Here is a 27,226-nt window from a genome sequence, read left to right on the forward strand (position 1 = left end):
ATGTTGCAGTTCACAACAGACAGTCTTAATATATGAAAAAACACACTTCATAGAAATAAGATTTATGCATATTTCCTGGGCATGACAGCTGCACATAATCTTATTATTGGAATGCTATTTGTGCAAATTAGTGAAATTATTTTAATAAATATGGAATTGTTGAAACATGAAATGTGCTTTGTCCACTGACTCTGCTCACCACAAGGGGGCAGCAGTGCACTTCACGCAGCATCACGGCTACCCTGCAGAAGAAGAACGCCGTTGCTACGCGACGCGACACGCATCACAATTGTGTTATAACATTATTCGAGCCTTTCTTTCCACATTTCTGCCAACGTTTATTGTTGAACTATCCAGGTAATGTTATTTAATTAAGCTATATATTATGACAGTTAAAATGAGTTGTAAAAGTGCCGTTTGGCTAGTTTGTGTCCGGTAGAATTGACGTAAACAATCCATTTGACGTTCAATAGATAATGCATTTGTATTTGCAATCGAAAGTAGCTTATTTTTTCCTACTCTACTTGTGGCAGGCTGCAGTTATTCCCATCCCTCTTGGATCTGCTATCTGACACATCTCATCTGCTAATTTGACAATAATGCAATGTTTTATATTGCAGCCATGCCTCTTCCAGACACAATGTACTGTTCCCAGCAAATCAACATCCCCCCCGAGCTGCCAGACATCCTGAAAAACTTCACTAAGGCAGCCATCCGTACACAGCCCAAGGATTTGCTGGTGTGGTCTGCGGGGTAAGTTTAAATGTGTGTTGAAAGGGATTGTTGCTAGTGTTTTATTTCAATCGTGATCTCTTAAGAAGAAAGCATAACTCACAGGCTGCATCATTGAATGAAAAGACAGGCCCTTTTCACCTGTGCATCTCTCATCTCTGCATTGACTGGCTGTAATTGGATCCCAGGGGCCTCCGTGTTACTGCAGCGGTTAAACTATCTGACGTTCTCAACTAAGAGAAATCTCTTTGAAAGTACTGGATGCAATTGAAAGATAAAGTGCGTGTTTGTTTCCCTCAGGACTCTCATATCATCTGTTATTTAATTGGCCAATGTAGCTTGGCAGTGTTTACAGCAAAAGACAATAAAGCGAGCCATATGGTGAAACAAAAACAACTCAAATGTCTCCTGGGTTACAAGATGTTTAGATGCTATTAAAGTAACACCAGGCTCTGCCGCCTCTGATGCTGAAATGCTCTAAAGTTGAAGGAAAACCTTGTCTAAACTGTGAAGTAAGATAAATACGCCTTTTAGCAAAATGCAAATCGTTAAACTTAAGACAAACTACTCATTATAATTTAGTCAACTGATGCTCCTAAAAACAACATTTCTTTAATTGGACTAATGTATGCGTCATTGCACATAGTCTGCTTTTGTGACTTTGTCTGATTGGAATGGTGCTTAGGTGTGTGGATGTTTGTGTGTATGTTTATGTAAGTGTGTGTCCTCTCTCAGATACTTCAGTGCGCTGTCTAAAGGAGAGTGTCTGCCAGTCAAGGACAGGCTGGAGATGAATGCCGCCACCCAGAGAACTGACACTGGGCTGACTCCAGGTCTACTCAAGACTCTTCACAAACAGGTACGTCCTCTACATCAGGGCCTAATCTCATAGAAAGTATCACATAATCGTTTGCCTTATGTTGTTGCTTTTGAAAGAAAATCAATAAATTGCATTTTTCCACTGTGCTTAACTGTTGTAATGCCCTGTACAGGCTAGTTAATATACTGTACTTTGTAATTAATAGCTGCATTAAGTTTAGTATCCATACTTTTCTGTGTGTATCAGCATATTCCACTTATGCTGTTTCCTCACGTGAATCATTAAAGTCTCATATTATAGTAAACATCACCCGGGGCTTGTACTGGCATTTTGGTGTAGTGGATTCATTAAAGGATCTGAATATTTAATATTTCCTTAAAGGCCAACACTTTAGCAACAGTTTTAATCTTTCCAGGAAGCCATCTCATTCAGTTTTTATGTCAGTTATCTTAGTATTTAAATTCTGTTTACTTAATTAAAAAGTCTGCTTCCTTTATGGCCCCAAATTGTCCTGTTGCTCTGGGATACTAAAGCTCATACATTGTAGCTGTGTCTTAATTACAAAGCTGACCATACAGAAAAATCCAGCGGTAAAGGAAATCCTGCTAGGTCATTAGTACGGCTGTGTGATTCCCTAGCTCCAGTACTGAAGTTTATTTCAACAAATAAAAAAGTGGGATTTTTACACTCATCTGGTAAACTAGATAACCTCATTTGTCCTCCTTATCTCCCGTAAACTGACACTTCCTCCCCTCTCAGCTGTCCCCCAGGAAAACATGCAGCAAGGAGGAAGTGCAGAAGAAGTGGAAGGGCCTGTGTCTCCCCGTGGATCAGCTGGAGAGCCTGCTGTCGCTGGGCAGCTTTGGCTCAGACATCGACTGGATGGAATTGTTCTCTCTGGGCTGCAGTGCTCTGGGAGGGGTGAGTTGTTACATAAGGCCAGATATAATTGCTAACACCACTTGATACCATTTCCTTTGAGTGTTAAAAAACATTCTGTGAGGCAAAGCACAGCTGGAGGTCCTATAGTGTTTTTCTTTGTTCAATATCACAGTTTAGTTTTCCAGTGTTTAGACGAGACCCAGACGTCTGTGATCCAGACTTCCCCATCAAGGTCCCCAGGCTCTAAAGATAATTCCTTCTCGGAATCTTTGTGATGCCTTTAAGCCAATGGTTTCGCTTTAAAGTTGCAGATAGAGCAGTAGAGACAGATTAGGGAGAAGAAGAACTTTACAGACGATTACGTAGAATCTGCAAAAGCATGTGCAGCATTATGTGCTTAGTGTCAGTACTTTGGATGGATGCTTATACGAGATTGTTTATGTTTTGACCACATGAGGGCAGTCATGTTCTGCACTGAATTCGTTTTCACTGCTTGTAACTTGTGTGTGTGTGTGTGTGTGTGGATAAGTATACTTGAAGTGTGTGATGCTCCAACAAGACCTAACCGTCCTTGAACGCTGAAAACACATTTATGTATTTGTGTGTCTGTTTCTTTTGACAAATTCCTATCGTCAGCTTCTTGTTTCTGCCACATCCTCAGACCCTCGTGAGTTCTCTGAAGTTTGCCTGTGAGATCCTGACAGAGGATGAGGAGGGCGGTGCTGCGAGGATCCCCTTCGACACCTTCGTCAAACTCTACACCTTCCTGGCTCACCTGGACGGAGACATGCCACAGCAACACATCGACAACTTCCTCAGCAGCCTGCAGCTACAAGTGTAAGTGTTATCTGTGTGTGTGTGTCCATTCTCCTCAGCATTATAGCTGTCAGCATGCTCATGAAAACCAGGCATACTTCAACTTGCAATAAGCAGAGTGGATGTAGGCGGTGGAAAATGAGGCTGTTTTATATGCATCAACAACAGGGATGCTACCCACTTCTTTTTTTCTCCAACAGCCTAATTATTTTTCTCATTTGAATCAATTCCCCTTGGATATAGCTCCAGTCAAATCTCATAAAAAAATCCTTATTTTATTGAATCATCAAGGTCATATGATATCTGCAAGTAATAACCGAGAGGCAACAGGAGTTGGACTTATGTAACCTCAAAAACCCTCATGTGGCATCTACCAGAATGTTTAATTTCCCCTTGTTTATTTAATCTTATACAGGGTGCTGATGATGAACATTCAATTAACAGCGGAATTGCTGACCAGCATTTGAAAACGACATGTCATAATTGACAAGAGACATATTTAATTTAATAAATGCAAGAAATACATTCAAAGTCTACAGTAGTCTGAAGGTGAGCTGCCAATGTTTTTCTGCACTGATGACTCGAGATGCGCTGAACACTGCTTTAAACATTTTGTGCCAGTCAGTGTTGGCACAGATAGTTATAAGAGCTATACTCACTGTTGCTATACTCATCCTTATGCTGCTGACATGAGCTGTTGCACTGGTTTCTCTTCCCGACAGCAACAAGCAGAACGGCATGATTCAGGTTTCCAACTTCTGCATCAGCAGGAAGTGAGCGAAGGAGCGATGGAAGATAGGAAAGAAAGGGAAAGGAGTAACACAATGATAGCGTTCGATTAATAAATGGGCGTGCTAATGCTCCTTCAAGCACAGCTGTTGTTTCATTACTTAGAAATTGGGCCCATTAATTGTTAGCATCAGACACAGTGGGTTATTATTCATCACTGCCCAACCGAACAAGCTGCTATTTTGAGTCAGGCTGGAATCTTTTAATGAGCAGCATGAGAGGCACAAAGCTGCCTTACCCAAACTGTCAGGTGGAGTGTGTTTGCTTTTTATTGCTTGTTCCCTTATGTCTGGGTTTGCCAGTTATTCTATCATACACACAACCTCAGCTTGCAGCCTCGCAGCACTTGGCCTCTGTGCTGTATTCATTTCACCCAGCAGATGGGAAAGAGGAGAGGTGAGGAGATAAGCTCCGAGGTCACAAGAGCGTGATTTTCATCTTGTGTTAAAGAGCTAAAACCCCCCCCCCAGTGTTTTGTTCACTCCTCCGTGCAATATTTGTAATGGGCAAGTTCAAATGCACGCTCATACAGGTTTATTACCCTCGTCTCAAAGCACACACAATCACATGGACGACCAAGAAATCTCTAAGGTTCACACCAGTATGCATAAATGTCACACCCAATCTATCATAATTCATATATGTTGTTTCATGTGTCGGTGTGAGAGCACAATCTGTGGTCACATGGGCCCAATATGACTGTTTCTTTACCCCTTACACACAGATACTTAAACCTCTAGTTGTGAAACTCAACTCTGTATTTTATCGAGCAGGGCAGTTAACACGGTCAGTGGGAATTCCCAGTTCAGGCAGTTGGCAGTAGGTTGCGAAACAAGTTTACCCCTCGCAGAATCCTAGCTGAGAGTCAAAGGGGAAGTAAGGACAGATGGAATCCCTTAAAACTGCAGGCTATCCACCCAAATGACGCAGCGTAAAAAGGACATTTTGTCAGGGCGGAAAACAGATTGTTTTGATTCAGGTGAAACTGAGATATGAGCTAACAAAGATTTAGCATTCCAGCCTTACAAACAACTGCGATTTTAAACTTGAACAACATGTATCAGAACATTATTTGCAAATGAAGAAGTACATTTAAACTTTGATTCCTGCGTTCCTTAAACCTGCAATAACTTTACCGGGAATCCTGAAACTTTAAATACGATCAGGAACTTCCGGGGCCTTAGTGTCTTCTCCACAGAAAGTCCCTGATAACAAGTGGGTACTTTCCAGTGGACAGGGAAGTATGGGGGGTTGCCGTAATGAGCATCGCTGACATGCCCAACACAAACCTTGTGACTTCAAAAGTATTTGTGCTGTGTTTATTTTAACTGTCAGGAAGCACTTTATGTTGCAAGATTCATTGAGGGATATATAAGTACTTTATTTAGTGTAAAAAAAGTACCACAAAATAATGTAGATTCTCACATATCAGAAACTGCCTTTTTCTTTTTCAATAACCCTTTTTACCTCTGCATTTCTTTCTTTAAGCAAAGTAATACATTGTACTTTAAATTCTTGTGATTTAACTAGACAATCCACCGTGGAGCTTATTACCATGTATTTATTATAACACAAAGACAACAAGTTCAAGTAAAAACACCCAAAAATCTGTATTTAAAGACCTTAAAAAAGTCACAACAGTATTCTCAAATACATTGAAATGAAATGAAATCTTTGTAGGCCCATCCTTACATGTCTATACCACTAAAAGTTATTTTTCAGGTCCATCCTCTCTCCAGTACAATGGTCATACAGTACAGCTTCAGAACTGTGTGCCCCATTGTTTAAGGATGGTGTTACTTGGGAGAAACATGATGTCATTGCAAAGATGTCAGTGTCTCAGGAATCTCTGCTCCAGGGTGGACCATGTTGCACAACCCTTCACTGTTTCTTCAAGCTTTATCCATAACATCACATCTCCAGGGACACGACAAATGTAGCAGAGCCGTGTGAGAAAGACAGGAGAAGAGAGAATGGACACAAAGGCTCCATTTCAGCTTTCGTCTCTGAAGCTGTTGTGTAACAGATTTCAGGGTAAGGATGAGGGAAAACATGATGCCTGTTGTTTTATGAAGGTATAGAACATGGATATTTTATCAACCAGCTAATACTGTACTCCAGATCTATTGTGAGGCACTGTTTGAATTAGTATGTTAGTTTTTATGAGTTATCTAATTTTACTCAAAAGAGACACCAGGTACACCATTGACCAAACAACACAACAAGTTGCTATACAGCCTGCAAGTTTTGCTTTTTTGTAGGAACCTTATGAACTTTTAATTGTTTACTTATTGCTTACAATGTATAAATTCGAGTCATAGATGTCTAACAACTTACTTTTTTGTTTTCCAGGGAGCTCCAACACGGGATGATTAAACCTTTAGACTTCATATATCAGGATGATATCGACTCAACGACTCATGCTTCGTCAAACTTTGCCAAAGCAACCTCACGAGTGGAATAACAATTATGTGACCAACATCGACACAGTGACTGCGTGTTGATGCATTTGTTTATGGGTGAGACCGAAACACCTTTCACTACTCTGTGTCTAATGTAACTAATGCGCTGGATTTGGGTTTACAACTCACATTATCTTGGTGCTGAGGTGGGAGGAGCCAGCAGAAACCTCCAGGGCTGCATATGATAGGGACCTGTCAATCAAGCACACTTCCCCATTATGTTCTTTATGGAACAATGATCTCACAATCCCCACAGTGACACAGATTGGCACATGGCAAATGAATGATTGAGACCTGAACTCCTAGTGAAAAGATGTCATTATTTGGTATTACAAGAGAGATGTTCTTTCTTTGAGCTAGTGTTCCTGCAGCTATTGGGATAATGACAGTTCAAAGCACATTCCCCACTATTCCTCACCATCACAGTGAGATGTTTCAATCTAGGTATCTTTGTATTGTATTTTGTATCATTAGTGATTCCGCCTCTAACAGCATTTGAGGGACGAGCTATACATAATGCTGACTTGGCCAGGCTGTATTTGGGCGTTGTTCTTACACACATGAACACACATCACACAAAATCATGGTCCATTGCTGGCTGATTAAAATTAGTTAATTACCACTTCGATTGCTCTTATTCAACTGGCAGTGAAAGCTTTTTCTGTCCCTGAATTGAAGTGTTGTCCTGAGCCTCTTAATAATAAGTGGTGTCTGTCCCGACCCCATGAACTGATTGAGCAATAATCCATGAAGTGTTTCTAATCACTCTACTAATTATCACTACATTAAGTCGTTCCTATGAAGTGGAAAAACATAATTTTCTGCTAAATCTAAGACACAAGCGGACCCATTAAAACCTTGTTGTCAACACTCACAATTATCATCACACACACACCCCACAAAAACCTGAACAGTTCAGTACTTGTGTCAAGAAGAGATCACAGGGATCTTTGTATTGCACTCCTGCTTCGGGTATGCCATCGAAGAGGTGTGTTGGTGTGTTCTGGCTGCTTGTGGTCTTAGGGGGAATATATAAACGACCAAATGGGGGAATGACTGCAGAAGCTTGTCTAATACCAGCACCAAGGTCAATATGCTCATTAAGTTCATTTGGGATGCTAGCATTTATAAACCAAGAGTGATTTTATAAATGTATTAAAGTGGACCTATCATGCTATATTTGAAACATTACTAGACCCGTTTTCATTGTGTGTATGTTATTGACTCATTGATAAATGTTTCAACATTCTATTTTAAGACCGTTTCCCATATTTCCCATAATTACTTTTTCTGACATAATACTGTCATTTTTTGATAATTTCAACATACGAAATTATTTTGTTTTTCCTGATATTTTCGAAAGGCTCTACTTTGTCGAAATATTCAGAAATAACTACATAGAGTAGCATAGTTTGTCGAAATTATGCAAAAAATTAAATAGTATAGAATACTATTTCATCACGTTATAGACAGTGATCAATAAAGGTACATCTTCTTTGTCTACACACTACATACTGGACATACTATACCATGCCTTATTTGGACATAGTAAAACAAAACATGGTGTTTTATGTCGAAATAAGGCATGGTATAGTAAGTTGAAATAATGCATAGTCGAGTTTTTTAAATGTATGACATAGTACTACTTCACAAGTAGTCCTCAGAAATGCAGAGCAACTGACAAACGTGCTGGTGAGCAATACTGCCCCCCCCCCCCCCAAGGACTGTCACCTTTCCTGTACACCCTCTGACTTCTTCTTCAACCCTAGTTCATGCCACCTACAGAAGTTCTCCAGTGTCAGCTACATCACAGACGACAAAGAGAAGGAGTACAGAGGTGGAGCTTCATTGGCTGGTGCAACTACAGTCACCTCCAGCTCAACGTCAGCCAACCAATCTGGTATAGGCGGAGCAGGAAATGCTCCCTTAGCATCAGAGGCCAGGAGGGTGAGGTGTTGAACCCATGTGTTGAACAGCTACAAGTTCCTCAGAGTGCACATAAACAACAAAATATAAATAAAACATATTCATAATAATCACACAGGGAATAATCTTGAGCAATACAAAAAGCAAACATAGGTCTTCCTCTTACTATGAAGTGGTTACCAAGGTACTGTTTGCAGTGTTTTCTGCATCTAAAATGTTGATGAATTCCTGAAATTAAATTGGATCTGGTTATTCAGTATCCTCTAAAACACTTTATTACCAAGCAATATTAGCTTAAAGCCTAAAGCATTCTTTAATGGAAGCATATTTTTTAGTTGTATTCATGTATACTGAGAGGTGTTTCTAATAATGTCTCTATTCCATTTACATCAATGAATATTAGTACCGTAAATATTTACAGCAAGATTTAGTTGAGTGAGAGACTCATAATAAGCTAGGTCACAAGTTACTTTATTTTAAATGGTGTTAAAAACCATCTCCCTACGTCTATCTTGACCAGAAACCTGGTTTGAACAGAAGATCGAGACAATTATTTTAGAAACTTGGTTCTCTGGTGTTTGTGTGTGTGGCTTGACCAGACGGTGCAACATTGCTCAGATATATATCGTTGGCAGAGCTAACAGAGTCTGTCACCCGCACAGCTGGCGACCGATACCATAGAGATAAAGAGCCACAGGAGAGCAGAGCTCTCAGCTGGGGGCAGATGAAGGTAGAATAATAATGGGTACACACAGGGACTGTTATGCACTCGATTTTTCCACAGCAGGTGATGTCAGCAAACTGATGTTATTAATTACTGAGAGAAAAAGGAGCATCTCTGTAAATATGTCTATGACAGAACTGCAGACTTTACACAAAACTCTGCAAAGCCATGCATTCTCAATAGATGGACAAAACAGTAAGGCCATCTAGTGACGGCAATTTATGATATTCTCTTTTAGTTTTATCCTATTTTTTATTCTACCTTTCTGTGGATAGTGAGAACAACAACAATATGAGATAAATGTTAGGTAACATCAAAACAGAATGCAAATGTACCTCTCAGCATGTACTCATTCACAGGTGAACAACATGACCAGAGAAGCCAGTAAATAATCTGATGCTGGTAATGTGATCAATATCAAAATGATATCTCAGTGACACCAATTGTCTGGATGGTGAATATCTCTATTATTCCAATTGGCCAGTAGCCAAAGAAAATGAGAGGAAGGTGGCCGAACACGATAAGGCTGTGGGTAAAATGAATTGCCTCAGAATCATACTATATATGATAATAGAAAATGTAACCCACGTGCCAGAAACATTACAACATATCCTAATCCCTTTGTTTAGACTTAATCTGCTTTATAAACCTGAAAAGTGGAAAGTCCTGTGAGTTTACAGAAAAGTGATGCTGTCAAGATATAAAAAAATGCTGGTTTTCCCCATGTGATTCATGAAAATCACATGGGGAAAACCAGCATTTTTTTATATCTTGACAGCATCACTTTACCGTAACAATACCGTAAATTAATACAAATAGAGTAGGGGATTATTTTCTCAAAATAAATAATTCAGAAGAATACATTTTCAATACTGTAGTTGTACTCATTTGAATTAGCCACTGTGGCATTTTATATGCTAGAAAAAATACACATAAAATGCCTTGTATGAATATACTAAGATTATTATAGGGTTGCTTCTATAGAGTAAAATGAATCTCTAGAGAGAGAGAGAGAGAGAGAGAGAGAGAGAGAGAGAGAGAGAGAGAGAGAGAGAGAGAGAGAGAGAGAGAGAGAGAGAGAGAGAGAGAGAGAGAGAGAGAGAGAGAGAGAGAGAGAGAGAGAGAGAGAGAGAGAGAGAGAGAGAGAGAGAGAGAGAGAGAGAGAGAGAGAGAGAGAGAGAGAGAGAGAGAGAGAGAGAGAGGTCCCAGTCCCATCTAATCGGATTACGCGACTAGGTTTACAGGCTGCTGTCTCTCTACATGGGACGCTCGTGTACGCAGCACTTTAACTTTCTGCTGTAGCTTTACCCACTGCTAAAGCCTGAATCTCATTTCCCTGCGAGTGCTACCGGACCGGAGAACTACAATTGAACATGGTTTCGTTTTAGGGGCGCGGGAAGAAAGAGTATACTTGTGACGTTCACGGCTCAGATGGACATCAGGCTGTCAACTTTCTGTATATGACTGATGGGTAACTACACGCGGCATGCTCACCTAGTAGGCCGGTATTCAGGTGAAGGAGTTTGTGAAATTTAGCCCCCCGTAAATTACTTTTTAAGGTAGATAATTTGGTTACCCTCTTGTCTGGAGAAACAGGCTGTCCCATGTGCGCGCCTCGCGCCCCACGCTGCACTCTGCCCCGAGGACAGTGCCCTAGGCTCGGGAGTTAGATGGTACTGATCACGGACGACAGGGATGGAGGAGGCTCTTCGTCGGTACGGCTCAAGCACCTTCAGCGGCAGCAGAAGGTCGGGGGAAACATCACCCAGGTTCACCCGACCATAGTGGAGGAGCCGCTGTCACACTGTGATGACGAGGAGGACTACCTGGGCTCGTGCGAGGAGGACGATGAAGAGGACGATAGAGCGGAGGAAAACGATGAAGATGAGTTCGAAGAAGTTGACTTTGAGAACTTGGAAGACTGTCGGAGTATCGCGTCGGACGACTCCTTCTACCCGCCGGATGATGTGTTCGCGGACTCGGAAAGCACCCCCTCCCCGGAAAGCCCGGAGCCGCTGTCTTTCTTCCAGGCGTGCTGCACCAACAACGCTGCTATCGTCCGGATCATGATAAGGCACGGGGTGAAGGAGGAGGTCAATGAGAAGGACAGGAATAACAGGGTATGGAGCACCGAGGCTGAAGGAGAGACACAGAGTTATTTCACACAGCAGCTAAATCAGAATAGACCTACACTTTGACATCAAACTAGCACATGGAAACTTAACTTGAAACAGACTAATAATAATAATAATTTGAGTAGTACTACTACCACACAGCAATAATAATCATCATCAAACTTAATATGTAAAGCATTTTTTTCAAAACAACTTTTACATGTAAAACACAAAGAGAGCAACAACACAAATGTATGGAGGAAACATACCCCTTAGACACCAATAAACACATTTGCAATTGTGAACTTAGTGACCAAGTGTTTTCCACATTAATATAGAAAATGACCTTAAGTCATGAGCCTGGCCTAATGTGCGGGATAATACTTTCTTAAAGTTTTACATCCAGTAGCCACATTTTTGGTTTTGGATGTTTTAAATGTAATTGCTCAGGGTTACTAACTAGCTGATTAAGTGTAGTTCTATTATTGTAGTACCTAACTGAAACACATAGATGGACGGCCTTGGTTATCCTCCTGTCCCTCTGTGCAACAAGTTAAGAGCCCCAGATTCAGGAGCCTAGGTATTCAGATAATGAAGCCTGAGCTCGGCTGAGTGGCTTACTGTTCAAGGCCCATGCTGTCCTGCCAGTCTAAAAATAGCTATTACACCAGTATCCCAATGAGGCTGCAACATACTTATCATAATCAATTAAAAATCAATCAAATATAAAATTGAATATTCATTTGATATTTATTGAAGAGGTGATGTGTGCTTGAGAAGGCCACGTTTTAAATCTTCTATATATGTTCTTTATTCCCTTGGTTCAGTTTATTTCTATAATAAGCTCATACCTTTATACTTTATAATTTTTCATACCAAGCTGGTACTTTCTGACAGGTATGTGTGTGTGTGTTTGTTGACAGACCTCAGTTTTGCAAGAGCGAGCAGCCTCAAACTCTACAAAAACAGTGAAGTCTCTCACCGTTAACAGAACACAGTCTCGTGTGTGTGTGTGTGTGTGTGTGTGTGTGTGTGTGTGTGTGTGTGTGTGTGTGTGTGTGTGTGTGTGTGTGTGTGTGTGTGTGTGTGTGTGTGTGTGTGTGTGTGTGTGTGTGTGTGGCCATGCAGGTCAATTCAAGTGAGGGTGTGTGTGTGCTTTTTATTCTGGATTTGGATTCAATGTGTGGGAGTATGGGTAAACACATTATCGACCAATGAAATGATGGCATTAGTGCGTCTAAGAGCAATTTGAACAGTCTTGCTAATGACCCAAAGCAATAAATTCCACAATAGGGAAGCAACAGCTCTGTTGGTGGAAATATTCTATCGACTTGTATCAAAGACTTACCGTACATCAATTGCAACGTAAAATCAATCATGTCCAACTTCAGTCTGTTGAATTTAAATTACACACACAAATTAATATTTATTACTAAAGGTAATTAATCAAAACAAAACAAATATTGAACATCTTATCTGCAGTGCATCATAGTACTGTATGTATCCCTCAAGCCTTGTGTAACGCTTCAGTCCTGCTAAAGAACTGCGGGACAGGGCAAAGAGATAAATCCATAATGATGGAACGCCAGACTAGTTTTCTTTCATCTGGACATTTCCCTAAAAGTTATTGCATTAGCTAGCAACGGGCACAATGCCGAAGAAGAATCACATGCCTTAAATCTAGCTTTGATGTGACTCCATGTATTTTCCTCCATGTTTTGCTGAAACAAGTTGACAAAGCCCTTTTTCTCATTACCAGGACATCTTTTACCCTCACATATGGAAGATTACGGTAGTTTTTTTTAACATCGGCAACTAAAAAACTCCATTCGAGAAGTTTGGAGTGAAACGTAGTTGCTGGGGGAGAAAGTGTATTTTATTCATTTACCTTCTCCATCCAGCTGGTCAGGACCTTACATAACAAATCTGTCTTTAACCTTAAAGCTACCTCCATCTCTCCTCGTCTCTTCTACTATTTCCCCATCATTTATCCCTGCCTGTCCCTCCTCATTTCTCTGTATGTAATTACTGATGAGGTCATGGAAAGGAAGAGTAGAAATGACATCATTGGAATGTAATATTTCTCTTCTGACATGCAAGATGGAGGGGGTTAATTAAGTGGGCATCCTAAAACACATGCCTGGACCCAGTTGGCTTGTGTGCGCTTGTGTAATATGTGTGTGTCAGCAGTGAAAGACAGTCATGTGTTTGCATAGATAACCAGGATGTGTGCTAGTCCATTCGCCGTTTGCTTTGCCATGCCCTCTGACCTCAGGGTACTGTAGACAGAATACAGGTTAGGAAACCCCTCCAGTGGAAACACATGTTGATATGAATCTGTTAAGCTCATTAGCTCATGTGTGTGTGTGCTCAACATCCTGACACAGATGTCAACATCCCAATATAGCAGACAGCCTGACTCTATGTGATTTGCAAAACAAAGACGGGTGTTACATCCCTAGGCTTGGACTTACCGAATGCAGCGTACGTCATTTCCCCTTCAGCTCATCAGCAGTGTCCAGCGTGATATATTGGGCCAAGTCAAAAGGCCCTGAAGACGCAGAAAAAATCTGTGGTCAGGATCAGCTTCAGAATGGTAGGGAGTCTGTGTTTTGCCTAATTGCCATTTATCAAGGTTAATTAATGCTGACCAACACAGGATATTAACCCTTGATGTAAATAATAGTCAGGTAGATTTTCACCTTCTGCTGCAACATAAAACAAGTTTATTTTAGACATGTGGCTGATATAAGAATGAAGAATGTGTTTGGATATATTATGGCAAGCAGGAACAATAGATTTTTGCACTAAAGTGTCCACATGGGTGTGTTTGTCTCGATAGCCGATGCCTAATAAAATCACACGTTTACAACTTTAAACTTTTATTGGAATACATTCTTGGTTACTCAATCAAGCCTTTTAAAAAAAAAAATACATTCATCCTTTCCTTTGGCAAGCTAACATGTTCAAACTTGTTATCAGGCTCACAACATCAGATGCCAGGCATAAACAGACAGTCCCTTTACTGTGAAGATAGAGAAAAACTGACAAACAACACAGCCACATTTAGCAATAAAGTTAATGAGAAGCCATGAAGTCGCTCTTAAGTACTTTTATTTAATTTTCCTTGTATATGATTATGGCACAGTAATTATGCTGTTGGCTTCTGATTCCCCACAGTATGTTCTCAGTGTTGTGACTGTCATAGAGGATGTAGGATCACATTACATGTTACCTGTTAGACGTTTACATACTCAATACTGTGGACAATCCCCACAGGAGACATTTTGGGGTGGAGTGTCTTGCCCAGGGACACAACTAGAGATGTCCCGATCCGATCACGTGATCGGGGATCGGAGCCGATCACGTGATTTTGAAAAGATCGGAATCGGGAGAGAAAAAATTGGGGATCGGGATTTTTTATATATTAATTGTTACAAAACAAAAATGCCCATGTTCAAGTCGTAAAGTCATCCTGAGGCCTTAGTTTTGGTTTCAAATGACACAACATCATGTATGTGTTGCTTCTTTGGGGCTTGTTTTCATAGACCTGGTTGCTTATTTCTCTCAAATCTGGCAACAGAGTGGGCGCAGTGTCTAATTGTAGCAGTAAGCTAACGAGTACTGAAAGCTTTATTTTGTTTTGATCCAATGCTGCACAACTGAACTGATCCAATGCTGCTGTGAAAAAAATAAGCTATATCCATGTTGGATAGAATATCCAATTTAAATAAAAAAAATAACCTTAAGGGACAACTTGAATGCTTTTTTTTTTTTCTCTCTCTTAATGCATTGCATAAAGATCGGATCGGGAAAAATCGGTATCGGCAAATTGTCAAAATCAAATGATCGGAATCGGATCGGGAGCAAAAAAAGGTGATCGGGACATCCATAGACACAACGACATGCTGACTGAAGTGGGGTTTGAAACTGTCCTCCCCTGATCCGAACACCAACGCACAACCCACTGCGCCACACAACTCTCCGATCTATCGGAACTGTGTTGTAAAAATTAAAACATTGAAGAAAGTAAGTAGATATATTTTCTGAATGTTAATATATTTTCACATTTATATGATATATAATGAGCATCTCTATCGCTAATTTCTAGTCTTCCGACCACTCAGCATTTACAAGGCTGCCATACAAGGTGCCAAACTGCTCATCATCTTATCTAACGCTTATTCACACGCTCACACACTGATAGCGATGCCTTCGGGTGCAATCTGGGGTTCGGTATCTTGCTCACGGACACACTTCGACACGTGTACTGACGCTCTAACGATCAGTGGACGAGCCCCCTGAACCACAGCCAGACCCTGTATCAATGTCCTCACACACATCTGACACTGTTCAGGGCAGAGAGCTTTTCACATGAAAACTCAATAAACACACACACACATGCAGAATTCAATCAACTTAAATGAGGCCACCCTGCCTGACTTCTTTCTCTTTCTCTCTCTCTCTCTTTCTCTCTCTCAATTCAATTCAATTCAATTCAAAGGGGCTTTATTGGCATGAAAGTTAAATTAAACAATGTTGCCAAAGCATCACAATACAAAATAATTAACAACATTAACATACATTTCAAATGTTTACATATTATTGATGATATATATATACACTCTCTCTCTGTCTCTCTCTTTCTCTCTCTCTCTCAAGCACGCACACAAGCATGCACTAACACTCACTAAGTATCATTAACGGAGAGATACAGTACAGTGCGACCATCAGGCAAGCAGACTAAATGAAGCACACGTAGGGAGAGACAGACATGTGGAACTGCAGATAGCAAGCATGATGCCGGCTGTTGGCGAACACAGATGAGTGGAAAAATCAAAGCAACAGTCATACACAGCTGATTTGATAGAGCCATGTGAACACTCAGCTGCAGAAAGAAACGCACAGTTAACAGGGAGGCTATTGACAGAAACATGGCCCAGTAGGTCTGCGTCAGTGCCTCTGCTGTATGTGATGAGGGTGGTTCAGAGTGTGTTTGCCTGTGTGTGCATGTCCTTGAGCACAAAGAACGTACTGTCAAATGCCAAATGAATGTTTGATACTTGTTTATGCAGGCGGCAGAGATGCAGGTCTGCCGCTGCAGGATTTAGCCTCGACCAGTTCTTATTTTAAATATAATAGTTTTCAGTAGAAGAGATTTGCCACAATTTGTAGCACGAGCAGAATAATAAAGCAGATACTGGACAAATAAGGATAACTAATATTTGATGAGGTCCATTCATTTGATTAATTGGCAGGGATAACTTCAATTCAAATGCTATGCTACTAGTTCAGACATGTACTTCAGTTTGCGTTACACTATTTGTTTAAAATGCAATTAATAACATAGTTGAACATTGGCTGTGATCGATTGTATGTCTCTAAGGAACTTTAAGGATAATACAAGGTGTCGGGTCATCTTTGTTGGAGCCAATTATTACAACGTCCTCTCATCAACTTCAGATGCACAGTTCTGCCATCTCCCTCCCCCTCTGTGTGTTGCCGACTGATAGGGCTAAGCCTTTCTATTCCTAGCTCTGGATATTCACCAGATTACTTTGTGAGTGTGTGTTTGTCTTGGTCTGTTTGTCTGTGTATATGGGCTAATAATAAGTGGACCAGATTGTGTGTGTGGGTCAGTTTTGCTAAGAAACCTCTACTGATCACCTTGGTTTGTTATTACATCAATTGGTTGAAATCTGCCTTACCAAAAATACATTTCGTTTTTAAATCTTAACAGCAGGATGGATCCTACTAAATGCTGAACGTCTTAGAGGGAAAGATAGCTTATTGCTAACGTATGATGGTTATGGTGGGGCCTTGCATCCATAATCAAAGCCCATAGGAACTCACATTAAATATTGCTACGCACATTGATAAAAGTAATATTAATTTGGAAGAGCATGTTTCAGTATTGATAGTGTTTGCATCAAGAGATTAGACAAAGTACCACTTTTACACCACAAGCCCTTTTGGCTCAAGAGCACAGCTCCAGGCCTGTGTCATGGAGCCGAGGAGATTAGGGTCAGGGAGGGCATAGGTCCGCGTCCATCAGCAACAAGTACAAGCTTTACAATTACCATAGTGTGCATCTTCATTTGGCCTACATACAAAACACATAATCCCCTCAAAAATTATAGGTAAGGATTTAAATGCCTATCATGGTCAGAGTCTCACACACACTCTGGAAGTACCTCTCTTGATTGTTTCAGGGTTGTTGAGCTACTTGCTAGTGTTGTTATTTGTATCCCTTTAGCCCTAGAGTTAGTCCCTGAGTGGCTGATATCGTGTAGCACATGATTGCTTTCTCATCGATTCATGTGTCTTTCAAATGGTATGCTGTGTGCATTTAGCTGGTGCTCTTCTATCAGATTCTTCAGTCACCTACATCACCAGCAGCCACTATTAAGATGCATCAGAGCCCAATAGCTGTTACAAATACTCCAAATAAGGATGTGCTGACTAGAAAATTAGAGCTTAGGAGTTCAATGCTTAAGCGTGATTGTGTGAAAAAGGTTCTCAGAGAAAATAAGAGATTGCCAGACGACTGAGATTGCTCCAGACGAGCTGCAGGGCAAAGCGCTTTTATACAACAGTGAGGCTGGAGGTTTGCCAAGAGTGTGTGTGTGTGTGTGTGTGTGTGTGTGTGTGTGTGTGTGTGTGTGTGTGTGTGTGTGTGTGTGTGTGTGTGTGTGTGTGTGTGTGTGTGTGTGTGTGTGTGTGTGTGTGTGTGTGTGTGTGTGTGTGTGTGTGTGTGTGTGTGTGTGTGTGTGTGTGTGTGTGTGTGTGAGAGAGAGACAGACAAGGTCTACATGCGTTTGTCTAAACAGAAAGAGCAATCTGGAGCTGTGCCAGTGTTAGTGAACTTCTTTCAGAAAGCCCACTAGTTATTCCTCAGGACTTCATGTCACCTTTTCCATGTTGAACTCTCCTGCCTGACAGTATCTCCGGCTGGCTTACAGCCTGGCTTGTTTCAGCCAAAAGTTTAACTTCAGTTTTTTCTAACAGGCAAAACACATCACTGTACATGTAATGTAAATGCTGCATTGCATCATTCTCACTGAGCCTGAAAAGTAGTTGTCCAGTCTGATGCACAGAAACTCAAAGAAAGGCAGTATGTTGGGCAGAACATCATGTTGTGAGATGATTTTTCTTGCAGATTGGTTACTGGTTGATGCTTCATAAAGTAGAGATGGTCTTAATCCTGTTTAATTGAGGATCATTTAAACATTCTGCAACCTGATAAGAAGAAAATATGGGGGAGGCTTGTACGTTTTTCTCCACACCGTCAGGCCCTCTCTGTCATTATGATTTGTTTTCATTTCAACGAGACAGAACTTTTGATGACATTTATACCAGAGTTAGAAATAATAACGGAACGGGTTACAGAGTGAGCTGCTTGTGCCAAGAAGGGGAAAAGCATCAAACAGATTTTATGAGGGCTCTCCTGATGAGGACATCATGTTACGGCAGACGCTTCACGATTCAGTGAATTGCTCTAGAAATATAAAATGCATTACAAATTGTAACAACTTACCTAAATAGTAAAATACTTCACTCTTTCCTGCAAATGTTGCTGGATTTAAAGTCACATTTTTAAAGAATTATTGCGCATGATATTAAATATGCACTTAATACATTGGTTGTATTAAAGTCCATTTTGTCAAGCACATTGTCTATAGGTCATCAGGTTTTGTTTTTAGCATTAGCATTGGAAAAGCCTTTAAGCTGTGAAAGTGAATTGGGGATTTATATGTTTACTGGAAATACATTGTCTAAATGAAAATGCACACAGTATGCCTGGATTAGTGTCAGCAGGCAGAATCCAGCACTGTCTATGTGTTTTTACACGGTGTAGATTTGACTTGTTGAATTTTCCAGCACACCTGGCTTTAATAAAGCGCTAATTAAAAGTCCATTTAGGGCGTGCCAATTAAGGAAGCTAAGAATAGCATATTGTTGTTTCATTGACGTTGTTGCAAATTAAATCTTTTCCAATAGCTGCTGCTTTACAAGTCTCGTCAGTAAAAAATACACTCATACATCGTTTACTGTTTTTATTTAGTAAATAGTCTCCACTCTTTTCTAAGTTGCCTAGAAACTGTTTAACCACGCTAACAAATGAAACATCAATAATATCTTAGTTTTACTTCTCACCTTGAAAACAATCTCCTGAGTTCAATTTGAAGGCAGAATAAGGTAGAACATGAGAGTGTTAGCCTTTTTTCACAAGACACCTGTGAAGGTATGAAGAAAAGAGAAGATGAAAGATATACTGCACTGCATGTGGCAAACAAAATATGCGTCTAATTAGAGTTCTCAACATCTAAATCATTCCCTAGTCCCGTTTATTCTCATCAAACGAATCCCATCATTAAAAAATATTGACTTTTTCATAAATGTCTGTGTAAGTTAGTAAAAGACATCTCTTTCCAAAATAATTCTATGTTTGAATGTGTAAAAAAGCGACACTGTGTTTATGTTATACTTGAGAACGTTGTGTTCCAAAATCGTACTCACAGCTTCTTCCCATCTCTGGTGGTAAACTTGTTTGTGTTGGCTGATGAAGAGTGCACCTTCCGGAAAGTACCCAACTTTAACAGGAGTTTTCCACAGGACTCTCGAACTCACATAAACTCACACCCGCAGACTAACATTTACACACACACACACACACACACACACACACACACACACACACACACACACACACACACACACACACACACACACACACACACACACACACACACACACACACACACACACACACACACACACACACACACACACCCACCCACTCACACACACACACACTCACACTCACACTCACACACACACACACACACACACACACACACACACACACACACATAAAAGGGTTCCTATTCTAGCTTGTACACACAGACACACAAAAGTACACAACAACATCACACACGGAGACAGTCTATTTTCCCTCCGAGTTCAAGACGGTTCAGTCTTCAGTAAAATGTCAACAGATTTAACATTTATTTAAGGATATTCAATTGGAAAGGTGCACAGAGGTCTTCTGGGTTTGTACTGATACTACTTCCTATATGTCAGCATTTTTTTATTGCTTCAACTCCTTTGCCAAGTTTTTTTTCCCTGGACATTTTTGCTGATTCTAAACAAAAGCCTCTCACTGTTACTCTCGTCTTTAAACTCCTCTCCTGTCGCTTTTTGTTTCAGACAGGGCTGCTGGTTGCGTGTTACCAAGGTTACGTGGACGTCGTCATAGCGCTGTCTCAGTGTCCGCACCTTGACGTCAACTGGCAGGACAACGAGGGAAACACGGCTCTCATCACTGCCGCTCAAGCAGGTAACACACACACACACACACACACATACACACACACACACACACACACACACACACACACACACACACACACACACACACACACACACACACACACACACACACACACACACACAGCTTGTTAAAAACATACAAACACAGGCGGCAATGAAATCACTTGAAAACATGCACACATACACATTTGCATACACACGCAGATCGGTACTAATACTGACACAGACAACCATAAAAGAGTCGGATCTCACTTTTTGAACAGAAGTTATGAGTGTCTTGTGTGAAAGCGAATAAGGAACAGGCATAGGGATGTGGATCACACCTCTCCAATACATGATGGACTAGTGTGAAATAAACTTTAGCAGCTTTTATTCGAGCCAACATTATGAAGACAGAGTACGTCGTGACCTCCAGTAACTACCTTCGGCCCCCTCTGTTCTTTAAGGCCACATAACCATCACCAACTATCTGCTGAACTACTTCTCTGGCTTGGACATCGAGAAGAGGAACTGCCACGGCTTCACGGCCCTGATGAAAGCTGCCATGCAGGGCAGGCTGGAGTGTGTGCGCTCGCTCATGATGGCAGGTTAGTCAAATGTGTCGGATTACACCTAATGTAGAAAAACTCTACAGCAATCACACACAAATGACACATATGTCAGTGTTATGTCTGGATTTGAAAAATGACCTTGATTTTTGCGGGCAGTTTCCACTGATTACAACCACAAAATATGTTGTTTATTTTTGCCATTACTTTGTCATAAGGGCAGCTCAGGAAAATACGAGCAGATTTTCACTGGAATGGGTACACAGATGGACAATTTGAATTAGCTTTGGCATTGATCCAAATGTTAGTTATTGGGTGATTATTCTCTTTTTAGCAATAACTATGAAACTAACAGACAGATATGATACTAAATCATCAACACAGGGAGTTCTAGTCAAGATTTACTGCTATCAGGCCGGGACTGCTATTGATTATTATGCAATTTCTGGCACTTAAACACATCTCATAGCCCTCTGGTAGTGGTGAGTCCTGAGCACACTAAGCACTTCTTTGCTCCTCTCTTCCTTTTTGAGAACTCTTCCTATCCCTACTTTCTTTTCTTTTCTCCCACATATGACAGTAACAGTTTGTTTTGTGTCCAGGATCTGCCCTGAATGCCAGAGACTTCGGTCGCCACTTCAATGCCAGGGAGTGGGCCTTCTTTACGGGTCGCTATGAAACCGCCTGGGTGATAACGCGCCTGATGGAGCGGCCCTGCCCGAGCCAGTACTGTGAGAACTACAGGTAACATAATGAGTTGTTCAAGTTGTTTCTGTTCTGAATTTGTCTCTCTGCCCCAATGGCCCACATACAATTGTAATGAAATTGTTAAAAAAGAAAAGAAAACGGACAATGAACAAAGTTAAAGTGTTTCCTATAGCTGTCCTGAATCGCTTGAGCCTTGATAATAGCATAGAAGAAAAAAACTATTTGACATGTTTACATTCACTGCACTTTCCACTTTTTGCTGCAGGAAGTGATCATTTTAGACAGGCAACACAAGGTCAAAAACATTTTTGTATGTGTAAGATATAAGAAGGGTCAGGGCAGCATCAAAATACCTGACCAAGGTACAGAACATTACATATTATACATCATCAGAAAAGTAGACAGACTATGAGTTACTTTACGATGGCAGTGCCTCTGCTCAGTGGATTTATTTTACATTTGCTCTTCTAGTCTGGAGTGGTCCCCTCTGGCCTCGCTGGTGTCCAGGTCCCAGGAGCCCCGCGGCTGTCTGAAGCGCCTGTCGGACACGGTGCGGAGCGTTTTCCACTTTGCCAACGTCACCGAGCCTGAGGAGGAAGGAGTCATCGACCACATGGTTTCTATCACCACTGCCATGAGGAGCCCTTTTATTGCTGTGGCATGCCACACCGTGAGTAGTAGAGCTCTCAGTCTTTATACACCTATTCATTCGTCAGCTTTAAACAGTAGCCCACCACCAGATCCAAGAACACATCACACTGTGCCGCAGTTACTCCCTCACACCAACATGCTTTTTGCAAATGTAAGCTAATATAAGGTGAAGCCTTAACCACTTTTTGTGATAAGGAATTCGTTAAAGTTGCTCACCTCTGCGCCTTCCCTCGTGGTGATTGTACATACTCAGCATGGTGGAGATATCAGGGCTTGTTTTCTTATCTTACCTTAAACAGACTTGAAACTTGACCAAAAAGAATTTATTTATATATTTTAAAGGATCCCCTTTCTCAAGGCTGACATTTAGTACAACATAATACAAAGTTTATGCAAAGATAATGTGATTTTGAAACAGTGTGCACTATTCTTCCATTTATTTCGTCGTTCTTTCATCACTGCTATTTAATTGAATCGATGTGCAGAGACCTGAAGGAGAAACATTCACAAAAACAGAATTAAATCTAATCAAATGAACTAATGATAATATTATGGTAATGGTGCTATTAAAGTATAAATCTGGTGCTGGTTTATCATTTATTCTATCAGCAAATGTTCTGCTTTTTCACGGGATTTGCTGGAAATGATTAGAGGATATAAATAATTCACGGCAGCCTTATCTGATGGAAGATTTCCAGAACTGCAATACTGCAAACAAAAGGGAGACTAGTAGGCTTTTAGTATATAAAATAAAACAATATCACTATAATCACTAATGCTGTGCTACTAATACTGATTTAATAACAAAAACTGTTTTTGTTTCAGGTGTGTCCTGACAGCCCCCCCGCTGTGGGCAAACGGCGCTACTCAGTTCCGGAGATCATCCGCCGGCAGCGCGTCAAGGAGCTCCGCTCCATCAACCCCGACCGGGTGGAGAGCCACCTCAAACTCTTCCAGAACTCCAGGGTCACTCTGGTGGCCAAACACTCTGTGGACCGCCGGGCCAGCCTCCAGGCCCAGAGCCTGCTGCCTCGGCACCGGAGCCCCAGCCTGACGCTGGGGGAGAACAACGAGGCTCTGGAGCTGCGGAGGACCAGCCTGCTGCCGCTGCACATGGTGCTGAGGAGGAGCAGCGTCAGGCCGGGGTTCAGAGTCCCCAAAGTGAGGGTCACCAAGGCCCCCACGCCTACTTATGAACCAGAAAAGATCCGGAGGAAGAGCAGCACCAAAGATGGAGGGGGGCAACTGTTGCAAATACCAAAGTGGCGGTACAAGGAGCTGAAAGAGGAAAGGAAGAGAGCCGAGGAGGCGGAGAGGAGGCGGCTGGAGGCGGTGACCAAGAGACACCTGGATGCTGGGAAAAGGAAATAATATATTTACTCTGGAAGAAGACATTTACACTACGCCCAAATCAGAGAAAGTCTAGCCAGACTTGCAAGTGTTTTGGCTTTAATGTTTGTTTTCTAGAATATCTGAATTGCCAGCAGTGTTCCTAACATGAGACAGAAGACTGACTGTCAGTTTGGCCTCGCAGCTAGCAGCTTTAGACATGCACAATGCTCAGTGTCCTTTATGATGTCAAACAGTGATACCCAGGGGATTTGATACTTGAAATGCTTTTGGTTAACTTATTTTTCATATTTATTGCTTTGGTCTATGTTTTGATACACTCTGAGTGCTTGATGCAGTGTTTTTGTACTGTGTTACACTGTAGTAGAAACTTCTTTCAGAATGTGTTCATCTTTATATCGAAACATTGGAAGAGATTTATTATGTTCTGGGATAATGTCTTAAATATTAAGAGTACTAATGGGTGCGTCATATTGACTGAAAAGATAAACACAAGCTTATTTAAATTCGAATGGCAATTGGCAGCAATATTTGTAGATGCTTTTTCTTATGCTTTATAATGAAAACCCATGAATGTATTACGTAAATATATTTTATATTAGAGATTTTAACGCTTTTCAATGAAATACTTTTTTTATTTTGTAATCAAAATAGATTTTTTCACATACAGATATATGAAAATGTTTTTTAGTCTTAAGATTCACGACTGAAATGTGGAGCACTATTGTGATGTCACACTCACATCTTACCAAGTGGGAAGGAGTGAATGTTTTTCTACGTGTTTACATTATATACCACATTCATCAGGGTGAATGGGACTCTAAGATGGACACTGGTTTACACAGGGTACGGAGGATGGTAACGGAATAAACTGCTAAATGTGATTGAGACAAATATTGATGCCTCAGCCATGTTGTGTTGAGTAGATAATAAGAAAACAAGGAGATGTTTTACTTGATTGAATTTGCAACCTCAGCATTATGGGGATTTGTTTAACATTGAGAGAAGGGTGAGCTTTGGCCAATGTGACAGTCCAAGTAGAAATGAAGTGATAATCCCTAATAAATGGACCCTTTTGATAAAAAAATAATAATTACGGAGCATGAGGTCAGCTCTGTTTTAAGAATTAAAAAGTCAAAAATAATGGGGCGAAAAATAGCTGTGAGTTTCAAACAGCCAGAGCCACGGGGAGAGTAATGATATTACATTGTCGGGATTTTTTAGAACACAATTTCACGGTCCTAACTTCTCATGGCGATTGCAGCTTAAGTGCCATCCAAGAGTGTGTGTCTAATATACATGGTGATGAGTTGCTAAGGGGTTACAAGGGCAGTGTGCAGCCAAATCACTTCTTCAAATAAACTTCATTGAGTTCTGAATGGCAATCTGCTTAGATACTCCCCAGAGGAAGTCATTTGAACACGACAAAAGAGGAGCAAACTGCAGCGGGTTGTTCACTCAAACTCTGAGTGTAGCAGGATTAACATATTTAACATCAACATAAGGAAATGTTTTATAGGAAAGAGGCTTTTTGCTGGCAATGCAGTATCACAGCCGACAATGTCTACAGTGTGGAGTTTGTTCAGAGGGAGGCTAAGTTTGCTGACCATGAATAAAAACGACATCTATTTTCAATGCTGTTTATTTGTGAGTAAGTATAGAGCATTTTTTAACATGTTATATTATTACTTTATGACATTTTCTGTTGTGTTATAATTTGACTTTTTATTAATGGAGTACTATACATCCAGTCACTATACTGTGGCATTTGTTTTTTAGACCTACTATAACTTATAAATGACTTATTGATGGCAAGATATCACATTTATGACGTCATTGAATCCTGGTAATCATTTGTTTGTTTGATCTATTCTTATACACTGAAGATAAGAATATACTATTCTTATATACTTATAAGAATAGATAAGATATACTTACACAGCGTTCAGATTATAGAGGGTTGTGTATAAGTGATAGGACACAACCTATTAGCCCTAAATGCATCTGATAATATTTAGGTCATGGCTTTGGCTCACAGCTGTTGGCTCAGATTGTAAACTGAGATTATGAAGCGCGACAGGATTGGTCAGCGATGCACCTCCCGCCTTCTTCTTCCACACCCCGACCGACATCCCTCATAGAAATTAGGATATGGCTCGATAAACACTATCAACTGATGTGACACTGAGGATACACTGACAGATATAATGGCATCATCTGATCCAATTGGCTGCGATTTAGGCAGTATGACCTGAATCTAAATCAGCACTGATTGAGTGCTTCGGTCTCTGAATTTAGGGGGAATCCTGAACTGAGGCCCTCTGCTGGTTGGTTAGTGTAACACCTTTAAGGACATCTGCATTTAAATGACAGTATATCCTCAGATTGTGGCATTGCTATCAAGTGCCGGGAAATAAACCAGGAGCAATGTTGAGCAAGGGAAGTAGAAAAAAAAACATGCTTAAATTTAATTAATTATTACATTTCTCTTGGGATAACTGAATAATAGTAAACTACATACGAGATTTTTGTCATAAACAACACATGCAAATGTAATCCTTATGGCCACAATGACTGTCTCCATATATTTCCAGGTTTAGGAAGAACTCAAAGTAATCTGAGTGCAGAAGGTATGAGAGCTATATATCATTTTCATCTCTTTTTTAGTATTCTGTGAAATGATACCGTGATGCAATCAAGGATAAAGTAGGTCCTTCTTAATGAATTCCATTTCTGAAAATCTGAAAAGTATGAATAAATGAAAATGTCTCAATTAAATCAGCATCAGGATTATCTACAATGTGAGAACTGAAAATTAACTGCAAGTGGTGGAGCTGAGAAAAAGTACGAAAAATTATAATCTTACCAAAACTTTTGCATTAAATTATACTTTCTATTAGACATATTCAGAAGTAACACTTTAGAAAATAGCTTAGTTTTATAAAATCCCGTGAGTGCTGTTTGTGGAATGCCTCCCCTAGGTACAGGAGAAAAAAAAGGAAGTTCGTGAGAAAAGCAGGTTGTTTGACTTAACGAAACTGGAGCCAAAATGTCACCTTGAATTTGTTATTTTTGCCCCGATGCCTTATCAATAAATGACAATGAGCCCATCCAAAAAAAGGTCCCAATAGAAATGACTGAATACCACTGTTGCCTGACTGAGTAAACCACAGCATCTCTGGAAGGATTTCAGCCGGCAGTGTCACAGAAATGACCGGTCTCAACAAGCTGGAGCCAGATTTTATGTTCCTGAGGACCACATGGCTACCAGCTGGTGGTGTGTACTCACCGCTAATAAAGTGGCTCTAAATTAGGACTTGGCGCTGTAACCTTGACTGTTTTTTTCAGTGTACATTTTTCCTTCCTAAATA

At 40.6% G+C, this 27,226-nt stretch overlaps 2 protein-coding genes across 5 annotated transcripts; both read left to right on the forward strand.

The window, feature by feature from the left end:
- Positions 1-72: 72 nt before the first annotated feature.
- Positions 73-7,750, forward strand: ropn1l (rhophilin associated tail protein 1-like). Of its 4 annotated transcripts, none has more exons than XM_079661162.1 (6): positions 73-357; positions 621-753; positions 1,468-1,591; positions 2,312-2,473; positions 3,096-3,271; positions 6,392-7,750. In XM_079661162.1, exons 2-6 carry the CDS (start codon positions 623-625, stop codon positions 6,501-6,503), a joined length of 705 nt encoding a protein of 234 aa, XP_079517288.1. In that variant the 5' UTR covers positions 73-357; positions 621-622; the 3' UTR covers positions 6,504-7,750. The 4 variants fall into 4 exon arrangements, 3 of the variants coding, with proteins under 3 accessions (XP_079517288.1, XP_079517287.1, XP_079517286.1); XR_013804327.1 differs by lacking the exon at positions 73-357 and adding an exon at positions 3,973-6,073 and having other exon boundaries at positions 366-753; positions 6,392-6,426; XM_079661161.1 differs by lacking the exon at positions 73-357 and adding an exon at positions 5,963-6,073 and having other exon boundaries at positions 366-753.
- A 2,609-nt stretch (positions 7,751-10,359) lies between these two features.
- Positions 10,360-25,469, forward strand: ankrd33ba (ankyrin repeat domain 33ba). Its single transcript, XM_079661159.1, has 6 exons — positions 10,360-11,271; positions 20,476-20,605; positions 21,045-21,185; positions 21,749-21,890; positions 22,326-22,524; positions 23,331-25,469. The coding sequence occupies exons 1-6, from the start codon at positions 10,822-10,824 to the stop codon at positions 23,874-23,876; spliced, it is 1,608 nt and encodes a 535-aa protein (XP_079517285.1). The 5' UTR covers positions 10,360-10,821; the 3' UTR covers positions 23,877-25,469.
- The last annotated feature ends 1,757 nt before the right edge of the window (positions 25,470-27,226 follow it).

This window comes from Notothenia rossii, assembly GCF_949606895.1.
Source record: "Notothenia rossii genome assembly, chromosome: 12".
Classification (NCBI taxonomy): Eukaryota; Metazoa; Chordata; class Actinopteri; order Perciformes; family Nototheniidae; genus Notothenia; species Notothenia rossii.